Source organism: Megalops cyprinoides, chromosome 11 (assembly GCF_013368585.1).
Source record: "Megalops cyprinoides isolate fMegCyp1 chromosome 11, fMegCyp1.pri, whole genome shotgun sequence".
Classification (NCBI taxonomy): Eukaryota; Metazoa; Chordata; class Actinopteri; order Elopiformes; family Megalopidae; genus Megalops; species Megalops cyprinoides.
Window position 1 is genome coordinate 12,646,007 of NC_050593.1, and position 13,166 is coordinate 12,659,172.

General features: G+C 45.0%; 1 protein-coding gene across 1 annotated transcript in view; it reads left to right on the forward strand.

Annotated features, from left to right (window-relative positions):
- LOC118785859 (protein diaphanous homolog 3-like) overlaps positions 1–13,166 on the forward strand; it is a 287,218-nt gene that overhangs the window by 191,666 nt on the left and 82,386 nt on the right. Inside the window, exon 23 of the mRNA XM_036540806.1 lies at positions 3,332–3,461. Coding sequence (XP_036396699.1) covers positions 3,332–3,461 — 130 coding nt within the window. The remainder of the gene's footprint in view (positions 1–3,331; positions 3,462–13,166) is intronic.

Below are 13,166 nucleotides of genomic sequence, written 5' to 3' on the forward strand. Positions count from 1 at the left end.
GTACAGACTGCTGTCACAGCTCTGCGATAGCTGACCCATTTGTTTGCCTGGCACGCGTTTATTGATCACCCAGATAAACATCGACCTGAGGGGGATTCCGTATTAATTTCGACAAGCTATAGACGGGGACGCATTTCAATCTGTTAAAAGCGTGTCTGGCCGTCCCGTCTACTATTAAATCACAAGCGTTGGACGGGCCTGGCCTGGACTGACCCTCTCTGTGCCGTGCTTGCTGGAACGCATACAGGGCCGCGGTCTTCAGACCGCTGAAAGAATCCCATCAGTGAGGTCAAGCAAAATGGCCTCGGCCTTATATGAACTTCACCCCAGGGGCTCACTCTTGCATTCTAAAGTCCCCCGCTTCTAAATTGCGTAGCACGGTGTTCATTGGAGTTGACGGCTTAAGAGGGTAGCTTCCGTACGCACAATAGCCCTAATGATTCATGTCAAAATGGAAGCTGGTGCAAGGTGAGTGTTTGTGCTAGTGATTTAAGAGGTGTTTCTTTTTTGTAGTAGTAGTAGGAAAAATGTTTTTTTTGTTCTTAACTTCTTTGTTTTACCTATAAGAGCTTTTATATATGTACATATATTTTTTTTTGGTTTATTTCTTTTGAAGACGGGAGGTGTTTGATTTCTCATTGGCGGGTCCGACCTGTGCATATTAAATCATGTAACAGCGTTGTTTTGATGGAGCCTAAAACAATGCCGTTTTGTTTGTTTGTCATTTTAGAAAGGGAGATGACAAATGAAAGCCTCCTTGCCAGATGTACTCGCAGGAACCCAGTATTTAAAGAAAAAAAAAAAAGAGAGAGAGAGAGCACAACTGCCAAGTGCTGTTTCATCAAGCAAATACATGTTCCATTACCGAACTTCAGTTAAGAGAGACCTTGTACATCCTTATCATGGCGTACCAGTTCCGTGAGCGCCGCGGCGTAAAGCGTGTTCTGAAGGCATGCAAATGCGCTGACAGCAAAGGGCATCCCGATTGGCTGCTCCGTTTGAAATCGGTGCGCTTTCCGACATGACCGTGGTAGTGTGTGTGTGTGTGTTTTTTTTGTTTGTTTGTTTTTTACTGCCCTTGTTTCTGTTGTTTGTTTAAATTGCTACATATGCGGCATGGCGCAAGCCTAACTTAAAGCTTCAGTCTTCTGTCGACACATTCGTGGTGCGAGATTAGGGCTGCCTCATGAGAGTGAGTTGCCGGTGTTCCTTCCCAGCGACACGCGCAATGAAATTGGGGAAATTTGCACACGTGTGAATGACACCGTTGGATGCCTCACGTGTAAGAGGGGTGGTGAGCAAAGTGTCTGCTTCAGGTGGCAGGCTACCATTGCTAGATGAGAGCGCAGTGCTGCTCCTTTCAACGGCAAGACAGAAAGAGTAAAATTACCAGTCATTTGTGAACAGGCCTAATTTGCTGTGTGCAGTGCGTTTGGAAATTCGTAGGACTGTAGGTGGAGGTTAAGTTGGTAGGGTTGTGTTGGGATGTTGGTAGAATTGTATTGGGAGGTTGGTAGGCTTGTATTGAGAGGTTAGTCGCCTCTCTGTTCTCACAGACTCGTAGCCAAAAATAGCAGATAGCATATTCTGTTTACTTAATTTAATTTTCACTGTTTACACTTCAGCTGCAACTGCCTGATATTGGCCTTTTCTCTTTTCTCTTTTATTTGTAGCTGTTTGGAGGGAATAGCAGCTACATTTAGGAAGAAGCAAAATATTTTAGCGAGAACATTTTCTTACTTTGCTTTAAATATAATAACAAGCAACATTCCCCCAGGGGAGCTCTGCTGGTAGTTATGCAATGCATTTAATTTATTAGGCAACTTTGCAAGGAGTTAATCATTACGTGCCCCACTGGGCAGCTAAGGTGACAACCATTAGAAAAAGTCTTTTTTTTTGGTTAATAAATATCAGATAAGATTAGATGCATATCAGAAAAATAGGCACAGGCTATTAGCATCAGAAAAAAAGCTAAATATTGTGTACAGCACTGTCAATACACAGAGCAAACTAATTACTGCTGATTAAGTGAACTGTATTTGCCAAGTCAATGTGGCCACACGTGCTGAGAATGATTTATGGAAGGAAAGTCAACTTTTCTTCTCTTTTTTTTTTCCTAATTTCATGAGGGATTAACCCGTTGAGCTGCGTTGCCGGGGCCTTCAGCATCTGGCCTGGAGGCCTGGGTGAAATACCACCACTCTGCCCTTTCCCTTTCGGTCCTTTGGAGATTTTTTTCCCCTCCATTAGCTGTGTCATTTGGATTTCTGGCATGGCGATGATGCCTTCTGACATTTTGGTGTGTGTAATGTCAGCGTGTCATGCCTGGTGGTTTATCTACCTGCTGTTTGGAGCAGGCAGCGCACGGGCGGAATAGGACCTGCCACGTCTGCGGCGGGCTACGCTTCTCTCCTCCGTGCTGCGGGTAGGCCTTCTCCTCAGCCTAGCTGTGCGGTTATTATTTGGAGGCGTACGTTTCAGCGGTGGAGATTATGGAGGACAGCTTGACATTTGATCAAAAGAATATTTTTTCATTGTTTTTTTTTTCTTTTTTTCCTTCTGCCTGTTTTTTTTTTTCTTGTTCTGTTTTATTTTGTTTTTACTTTCAAATAAAAGCTTTTAATGTGGATGTTCCCGTGGACCTCTCTCTCATACAGCGCCTCAGGAAAAATGATAAAATATCGACTTTGGCAGAGACTAAATGTCTCTGAAAATATAATTATCCTAGAACAAACACTGGCAACTATGGAAGCAGTACTTGGGATGGATGTTGCCTTATCGAGTTTGTGTGCATATATGTGTGTGCGTGTCTGTGTGTGTGTCTGTGTGCGTGCATGCGTGCGTGTGTGTGTGAGAGAGCCTGTGCCCGTGCCTCATTACTGTTTATTTGCTTGGCATGCCGCCGTACCCAGAGTGATGTACATATTGTAGCTTCTGTTTTAATTCATACAGCTGGGTATTTACAGAGTCAGCTTGGATGAGGCACAGTACCTGCTTCAGGCTGCAAAGGCAGTTCTCACACCTGGGAATTAAAAGCAGCCATGAGTTTACAAGTGATGCTACACTGAGGCTTCATGATCCCCATACAGGGGGTCCCATGAGCTGTCAATCATTTCTTTATACCAGTCCGAAGATATCAGCCTGTGGTTTCCACTGTGATTGGTCCAAATTGGCGAATCATCGATGACGGATCCCTCTCCGTTGGAGGGCTCTCATGAAGCCTCATTCTGCCTTCACAAGATGCAGGTCCAGTTTCTTCACCCCTTAGCTGCCCCGGTGTTCTCTCCACCCCCCGTTGACCGGCCCTCCTCTGTGTGCCTACCTCCCCCAGCTGAAGGACACCAAATCCGCAGACCAGAAGCAGACCCTGCTGCACTTCCTGGCTGAGACGTGCGAGGAGAGGTTCCCCGAGGTGCTCAAGTTTCCGGAGGACCTGCAGCACGTGGACAGAGCCAGCAGAGGTGAGCCCCCCCCCCCGCCTGGCGCTCAGCGCCGCCTGCGCTTCGCGACTGCTCCCCGGGCCTGGTGCTCCCGAGCCCTGCCCTGCCTGACTCCGTGGGGCTGGCCGGCCCCCCCTCTCCATTTACCCTCTCCGTGAGGCTTTTATTTTTGTCACCTGAATCTTCATGTTTTATTTTTTTTTACCTGTCGAACCACCTGAATATCGTTGGTCTTTGCAGTGCCAATCAGCCAAGCAAGGTCAATTAATGAATTGCTCTTGTGATTAATTCCCATCCGTTCGCCGCTCGTGGAGGCTGGACTCCACGGGTTCCCGTGATTCTGTAGCAAGTTCTGCGTGCTCCTCACCTGAAGCCTCGGTGAGGGTACAAGCAGTGCGCTGCGGCCGGCTCTGAAATTGCATTCAAGGGAGAGCGATTCCGAGAGAGCCCCCCGTATCTATAGCAACACGCTTTAACTGACATGCAGATTGGCGCCGCTCGCCACCGCAGTCAGCGCACACCTGTGAATCTGAGCAGCGGTCAGCACGGTGTGCTTCCCGCTTCTGTGTGGCGAGTGCCGGTCCCTGCGCGCGTCCGGATTGTTCCGGTAAAGACGTCTCCCACTCCAGCAGCTGCTCTGCTCGTCCTTTGTTTAAATTTCCCGTTCCCTTTGCCAGATTCGATGCCGTTAACTCTCAGCAGCAGCTTATATGTCTTGCGTAACATGGGACATTAGTACATCCTTAAAGAAATCAAGCCAGAGCAGCGCACCCCGCCTGAACATTTCTGAAAAAGATTCTAGTCATAGAAAGGGACCATAATTTGACAGTGGGATACATTGGGTAAACAAATTGAACAGCAGTGTGGTGTAGTGGTAAGGAGCAGGGCTTTTAGCCGAAAGTTTGCTGATTCAATTTCCCGCTGGGGCACTGCTGCGGTAAATGTACGTAACCCGCAACTGGCTCAGTCGATATCCAGCTGTACACATGGCTAACATGTAAAAGCTGTAACTAATGTTAGTCACTCTGGATAAGAGTGTCTGCTAAATGACAATAATGTAATGTAATGAATTGATGAGCTTTCCCAAGCCGCATTTATTTTAATATTAGTTCAGTGGGGTTTGCCTGGGGAAATCTTTCTTGGTGCAGATGGCTGCCAGTATGTAATGTTCATGAGAGTGTTGCTTCAAACCATCCTGGCCGTTTTTGTGGAGGCTGCTGGACAGGCGGCTGGCATATGGGTGTGGATGTGATTGCTGTTGATGGCCAGAGTGATTTAAAATCCTGTCAAAGCTGTGGAGGGGGTGCACTGATTACTCCCATTCTGCCACACAGCTACTCAGTGCAGGAGTTAACTGCGACCCAGAAATGAAGTCACACTCTCCTTTTACGCGTGTGTGTGTGTGTGTGTGTGTGTGTGTGTGCGTGCGTGTGTGCGTGAGTGTGTGTGTTTTCCATTGTGAATACGTGTCTGTACACAAGGCTGCCTTTCTTTGAAGTTGTTAAGATGTTAAGTACATCTTTATCTCCATCTTCATTTCATAGTCCTCTCTCAGGGTGCAGTTGTATGTGTAGCCAGGTGAGATTAGTTTTGGTTAGTGTTTTGCCTTATTGTACATTAGACATTTGGGAGTGTCTAGTTGATGAACCCACGTTCAAATGAATCACACCCTGAGCTGAATGGCGTCAGAGTGAATTAAGTTTACCAAAGTTTTACTATGATCAGCCTGTCAAGCATGCTGTATTGTCATCTGCAATTTCAAACTTTGCCACAGGGTCACAGAATTTCAGAATTTCAATGATCGCTTAATTGTTACTTTATTTACATAGAGGCGAGATTAATCTGAGAAGATAGAACAAGTAATAACTGTAAAAAAAAAAAAAAAAAAAAAAAAAAAACTTATTGTTTTATTTTTAAATGACAAGGTGCTGATTTGGCAAGTTCTTTTGCAATTCTGAGGAAGCTGCTGTCACTGCCATAGCTGTGTGCCATACCATTTGTGTGAATCGAGTAGGATGGTTAGAATGAAGGTTGAGCAAATTTTCATGTTTTCATAAAAGGTAACACCATTGACTGGCAACATTTTTTGTAGGAGATTATCCATTCTGTCATCCACTCACAATCCAGTTTCGACTATTTTATCAAATTGGGGTCACATGCAACAACCCCAGTAGTTTCTATGCTTCCTGCCTCTGTCATGACAGAACAGCAAGTGATTATGGTGTAATTTAATGCCCCCCACTGTTGGTCACATGTGGTGATAAACAGTGGCAATTCTGTGCACTTCACTCCCTCCCTCAGCTGTTGAATGTGGTGCCAGGCAGCGTGCTGCTTTCAGCCTAGTTAGTGCAGGCGAATATAACAGAAATAAAAAGAACATTCTTATTACCACGCTACATCAGCTTCTTCTCTCAACTGCTACTCAAGCTGACTGCAGAATCATTGTTTGCTCTCATAAATACACGTACTTAAATTCATTAAAGCACTTTCTGTATCACGATTCAGCATGGGGCAACAGTGTGGCGTAGTGGTAAAGAGAAGGGTTGCTGATTCGATTCCGTGCTGGGGCACTGCTCCTGTACCCCTGGGCCAAGTACTTAACCCAGCATAGTAAATATCCAGCTGTATAAATGAATAACGTAAAAATTGTAACCTACTGTAAGTTGGTTACAATGACAATAATGGAATGGAATGGAATAATTATAAAAAGCTAAGCGGCGGAATTTTGAAATATTTTGGCGTCTGGTATCAGCAGCTTCCGACACAACCCTGCAGTGAATCATATTCTGCTCCCTAGAAATTCTGGACCAAACACTTCAGTGTGAGGGCGTGGCCCCATGCTGATGTCTCACCTTTCATGACGGTAAACCAGCACCTTAACAATGATCAGAGATCTCTTTCTGTACAGCACCTTGGACCTTGAGGTGTCTGTCTTCCACGCTTTAATGATCCTTTTCCTTTCATTATTTTTGCTCGACACAATAATGAGAAAAGATTATGTGGAGGTGTGGTAAAGTGGAAGTATTTTGTAAGTAGATCTTGGATGTCCTAGCTCCTGTCTTTCTTTTGGTGAGGTACCAAGTTTTCTGACAGACCTGTGCTTTAGAGGGCTTGCTCAACTTTAGAAAGTCTTTGGACTGTGTCTTTGATGCTGGTCGTGGTACGTATTTTTGATCAGACGAGCCCTACCACTGTGTTGGTGTTCCCAGCCTGAGCTGAACTTTGCTGTAACAGAGAGTATTGACAACAGTGTTACTCTTGCTAGACAAGGCTTTCACTTTTTCCTTAAATAATGCACAATGAAACCTCTCTGTGTGTGGTCATAGTACAGGTGCTCTGCTTTATTCAGTGATTTGTTTTTTCTGGTCATACAGAAAGATAATTCCAAACTGAATATGATTTTCTAACATGTACTTAATAACACATTAACAACTGCATTATAAACCATTAACAAATACATTTGTAGACGCTAATTATTTTTTTTGTCTCCACTCTCACCCCTCAGTCCTGAGGGTCCTGGGACCAGACCCACAAGTAGAACCCAGATGGTTTACAGCCATCCACAGTTGTTTGTTTTTGGGTATTAAATTAAATAACTCTCCCTCATATCAGCATGCCAGCATTAGCAAAGAAAGAAAATTGTATTTTAAAATGAGTGGCAGAAGCAGCAGTTGTTTGCTGCGATGAGAATGCTTGTTTTTTTTTTTTTCCTTCATCACTGTCACTGAAAATATATGTGTGAAAGTGTACAGATTAATTTCAGTCAGTGAGCCAGTCTCACATCTATTTGCAGTAAATCATGTTTGCTAAACTAAATAACATCTTCAGGATAGTGTTGATAAGAACAAATGTAATATAAAATGTATACAATATAATGCATCTGCGTGTGTGTATGTAATATATATATATATATATATATATATATATATATATATATATATATATATATATATATATATATATATACACAAATAATATGTTTTGATAATGTTTCCCTAATGTAATGTGCAGTTAATGGATTTTTGCTCTAAGTCCCCCCAACAGCCTGGGAGGAACACGCTGTCTTTACACTTAGCTCTGCGGATTCAGGAACCTCTAATGAGCCAGCAAGCCGCTTTCACAATGCCGGCTTCTTTAAAACCCACCGCCAGCTTCACAAACATGGTAATGATAATGGCTGTCAGGATTTGCTTTTAGGGGATTTCATCCCACTCAGTGTTTTCCAATATCTTTTCTTCCCAATATTTTTGTGATTTAGGGCCGTACAAATAAGCCTGCTGAGCCATCTTGCAACGAACATCGATCTTTTTGAAGTTCATTGTTTGAGCCCAGTTGCTGCACTTCAACAATTACACTGTGTTTTGTTTGTGATCCCGTGGAAGCTATTTTCGTCCTGAAACATTCTGTCATTTGGAGAAGTTTTCCGATCTTTAAGTCAATAGGAACAGTTTGCACGGGAAGTGAATGTAGCTGTTTGGCTGTTTTATTTAGAAGATGAAAATTGTTCTGTATTACATACGGTGTATGGTGTGCTATGTATATGCTTTCATATTGTAGCTGCAGTGATTATTCTGTTGATGCATTGACTGAAACATTTTGCCAGTGTAGATGCTGTTATTTAAACTGTACAGAGAGATGTTGGTGTTTGTGAACACTCAGTCCTCGGAATGTCAGCCCACAGCTCATTAGACTTAAAGATAAACACATTAGACAATGTCTGTGGAAATCAGAACAATCTTTACTAAAGACTTTTACTTTCCAATGACCTGACTAATTGAGTTGATATTCAGTTGAATATGTAAAGACATTCGAGCGATTTATGCAACTCCTAGTCTGTTTTGTTCCTTCTTCGTGAGGTGTGCTTTGTCTGCAAAGCAGTGTTATTTCCTGAGGCTTAATCTGTCCATTTAATGAAAAAGGGCAGAATAGATCATCCATTCGTTTATGTGCAGCATAGTTTGTGAAGAACTGCGCTGATGATTTCTGATGTGGTGTTCCTCATCAGCTTTAAACAAGCATCCATTCCCACTGATAAGGCGGAACTTGACGCTTTGTGTTTTAGACATAGTAAGGATTGGTGCACTTATCTGCTCCATCTTCTTCCCTGAACATTAAGACCTGACACTTTCCCAGTGCAGTGCATTGTGGGTCAGAAGTCCCATTTTGGCAAATTGGCGGCTGGTGTGCAGAATGCAGGTTCTGATGTGCTACGGGCTCAGGAGAATGGCACCTCTTTGTCGAGTACACCTGCGACATAATGAAACTGCTGATAGATGGCTTCAGGATGGATTACTGTACACACACCCATCCTGATCAGCTCAGTATCAGAAACCCTGCATATGCATTTAGCGTTGTTTGGAATCCAACCCCCAATCTTCAGAGACTCCTGTGTCCAACTGACTAATTCATTTAAAACAATGTTTTTTTTTTGAAAAGAAGTTTTTGACATACAATACAGAGACACACATATATTATTCTTCATGAAACGTACCTAAATGCAAGCGTATCTGCTATAATTACTGTAATTAAATATTAGCTGAACTGCTGGTTGCGCCTACACTCTGAAGTTAGGTCTGCAGCCACACACCTTTTGGTGCTGAGGCCACCGATGCCCACGGTGAGGGTCACGGCAGCACCGGCCGCTTGCACCGTGTGGGATGAGTGGCGAGCGGGTGATGGATGGGGGTTGAAAGAGCTTCTCCAATCCTGAAAGGCTAAATGTAAATGGTGCGGAGGACTCTCCGCATGTCCGCCGGTCCTGTCTGCCACTGCTGATGCGTTTCTGCTCAATGGACACATAATGTTCTTTCGCACCTTTTCAGTCTTTATTTCATCAGTGGCTGAAAGGATGATGAGAAAGAGAAGGGGGGGGGGGGGGGCATCAACGACTTTACCTCACACCTCTGTTCTTCAGTGTCCAGAACTTCTGTCTTTTAATTACTTTCCCGCCCCACACCAAAAAAATTCCTAGGAAATGAATGCTCACCTCACCTCTCAGGGGCACGGTAATTGTGTTTTTTGCCATCTTCAAACGCCTGGCTCCGGAGCGGTTTTGGCCCCGGCTCTCTCTGCGTTTCATGGTGAACCGGCCCGGGCCGTTTTTTTTGTTTCCCCTTTCTTTTCTACAGCGCACCTTTCATTTGCGCGGAATGTCTTTGAACCCGGCCCCCGTTAATAACGAGGACGTGATGTTCTTTCGACTGTAACGCACACGCTGCGAGGGAGCACAATGCAGTGGGATCCACTCGGATTTGAAAAGGAGGCCATGTTTTTTCAGTAAAATATCCTTAAATGGAGATAAATGGAGAAGAAACATCCAGACTTCTTGCTTGTACCAATTAAAGAGTCAGAAACTCAGTGGTCTTACTTTCAGTAGTCAGAAGAAGGATTTGACGTGGGCTTTTTTGTACTGATGCAAACTGCTCCTGAATGCCGGATAGGTCTTCCAGAATGTGTCCATGGATTTCACTGTCAGTGATGTGTAGTTTGCTGTGTGTGAGGAGTGGAATGTTTCTATGCATGCATCGCTCCTCCTCGAGGATTGCAGATTTATTCTCGGTGACCACTTTGTTTTAAACTATAGTTACGTTGTGCCAACAGTGTAAAGTAAATAAGATCTCAGTGGGCACTGACTAAAAGCCGCAAAAAACCGTCATTACTACTACAAGAGCCAGGCAATTAGTCAGTTGGTGAGGGACAGCACTGTTTCTCAACTGCTTTATATGGTAGCTAAAAAATGTTCTTGTGATCAACATGAGATTAACATGATTCACATGTCTGTAAACAGCCTTAGAAAATGCCTCTCTGTGGGTGTGGGTGGGTGTATGGGTGTTGCCATATATCAGCATGCATACCTGTGTTGTCTGTATTTCTCAGTTTTTATTCCTCAAATCAACTTCCCAGTTTTTTTAGCTTATGAGTGGATAGCTGGGATAGCCGTGTCTGTTCGTCTGTGGTTTTTTGCAGGTGTGCTTTGTGTGTGCATGTGCGAGTGCGTGCGCCTGCGTGTGTGAGCTGTGAGCGCGCGTCTGGATGCAGGTGCGCCCGCCCGCGTCTGCAGGTGTCTGCACACGGCTGTGAGTGCGCGCGTGTGCACGTGCGCGTGTGCGCGCCCGCCGCCGAAGCTCTCGGTGTTTAACCTTGTAACTGCGCCCAGCTGAGGGAGCGGAGGGAAGAGGTGGCTCTGCCTTCAGGGGGGATCCAGTGTGAATTACTATTTAAATAAGAGGTGAAATTCTCTCTCCCCGCTCCTGGAGGGAAGGGCACAGAAATTAAAATTAGCCAGCGCTGTAGCCACAGAAAAAGCCAAGCCCAGGAGAGGCGGCGTTTGTAGCCAGCCCTCGCGAACCTTCGCCTCCAGTTTTCCTGCTTTCTATGTTTACCTCTTCGGCTTACAACAGACCCTTTCCTTTCTGCAGTCTATGAAAACAGCCATGAAAGAGAATTTTCCCCCTCCGTTTTTCCCAGGGTGCGTGAATTTTAATATTCCATAACCAAACCGGGGGAATAAAATGCAATATGCTCCTGTGATTGCTGGCTTATTTCAAGCATGCTTTGAGAAGCTTCCCCCCATCCATCATTCGCTCTGTGATAATCACTCTTATCATTCTCCTTATTTATTTGGTTTTCTCTGGCTTCAGTCAAAGGGATATTGGTATATTTATCTTCAGCTCCACAAAGCAAAGCCACTCGAGAGGAACTTAGCGGACTCTCAGCATCTCCCCGTCAGTAATTCCCATCAGCCAAACGATATCATCTGCTACGAGCCGGACACCTGCGCAAATTTCATTTTGAGAACAAATCACCGGCGTGTGTCTGCATTCAAATCTGCGAGCCGGAGCCCTGTCCCAGCGTGCCTCTGCGCGGCGGCTCAGTCATGTCCTAATGGGGCCTCTCCACAGGCTGCGTTTCGCGGCAGTCCGTCGGGGGCGCCGGTGGCCCGGGCGCCATATTCAGCACACCCCCAACCCCCCCCCCCCCCCCCCCCCCCCCACATCTCAGGAAAACTTTTGAAGATCGGGGCGCCGGTGTTTGAACACTTCGCTTTCTTCCGGCGAGCGGCTCTCAGCAAAACAAAACAGATCAGGGGTGTTGCTCTTACGAGACGGGAAATAACAGGCAGGCTTACCGGCGGCAAAAAAGCAGAGCAGGCCTGTGGAGGAAGCTTTGAATTAAAATGCCACGGGGCTGAAGCTCTCCTCCGAAAAAATGCCTCGCCGTCGAGGAAGCGCAGGAACAAAGCTTTCGGGAGCCCCGCACACAAGGAGCCGCGCTCACCTTCACACTCATTCCAGTAATTGCTCAATTAAGCATGTTAACCTGCGGACGGGGTCTGCGCTGCTCGGTGTGCGAAGAGGCTCTAAATAAACTGAGCGCAAGCAGGAGAGCATTTCGGCCCACAGTTCTTAAGTTGGCTTCTCTTACAAAAAAATTGCTTATGTAATATTGGTAAATCTTTTGAGGAAAGTGCCTGTTTTCGTGGTGCCAAGTGGCCTGTAGCGTTACTTTCCTTGCTGAAATTGAAGACTTGCTGGAAAGCTAAAATTACTGAGTATGCTTAACTGTGAATTTATAATATTTGTGTGTGTGTGCCTCTGTCTCTGTCTCTGTGTCTGTGTTTCTGTCTGTGCCTGTATCTCTGTCTGTCTGTGCACTGGCACGAGTGTGTGTGTATGCATTTGTATGTGTGTGCATATATGCATTTGTGTTTTTGCATGCATGTATGTGTGCTTGCCCATTTGTATGTGTGTGCATGTATCACTTGAGCGTGCATGTATCTCTGTGTTTTTGTGTGTGTGTGTGTGTGTGTGTGTGTGTGTGTGTGTGTGTGTGTGTTAGAGAGAGGAAGGGAAGAGAGTTTGTGGTGTATAAATATGCCTTCCCCTCTCTTGCTTTAATCTGTATTGAATTCAGCCTGAATAGGTCCGCTTACCGTAGCGGGTTTCTGTTCCGTGCTGGCACATTCTGATGGACCTGGCTTTAGGGAGCCGAGTTTAATGGACTTCGATGATCCTGCCAAACACCGTGCTGTAGTTCATCTGTATTAGTGTATAGAAAAGGCCTCCTTTGCCCTGTTTGGACTGGAAAAACATTTCTGTTCATCTCCCTGACCGCTTTATTTGTCATACTTACGGAGGCGTAGGACTTGTTTGTATTTGTGCTAATTGAGGAGTGCTGGTTCTGCACCATATATAACAAGCAGTTGGGGAACCTGGCTGAGAATCTGCAGACCTAGGACTCGCTTTAAGGAATGTATCGTCCTAGTTAAAGAATAATGGGATAACAAAGTCATAAAGCATTCATGAATTTCAGTGTAATTATTGATTTTCTCATTTGCTTGTTTAGTTATTTATTTATTGGGAACTCTGTGTTGCTCAGAGACGGCAAGTGTCTGACCCCCTCCTCCCAACAGACAGAAAAAAGAAGAGGAGAGTAGGGAAGAGATGGAGAGAAATAAAGAAAGCAGTAGTGGGAGAGATGGAGAGAGGAGAGGTAGAAAGAAGTAGAGAGGAGAAAGGAAAAGTAAAGACACAAAGAGGGTGAGAAGGAGAGAGGGAGGCAGAGAGAAATGAGGAGAAGGAGAAAAAGGAGAGGAGAGATGGGGGGGCAGAGAGAAATGATAAGAGGAAGAAGAGAGAAGGAGAAGACAGATGGAGAGAGAGCAGGCACAGAAAAATGAGAGGAAGGAGAGGAGAGAGGGGAGGCAAAGAGAAATAGTCAAAGAGA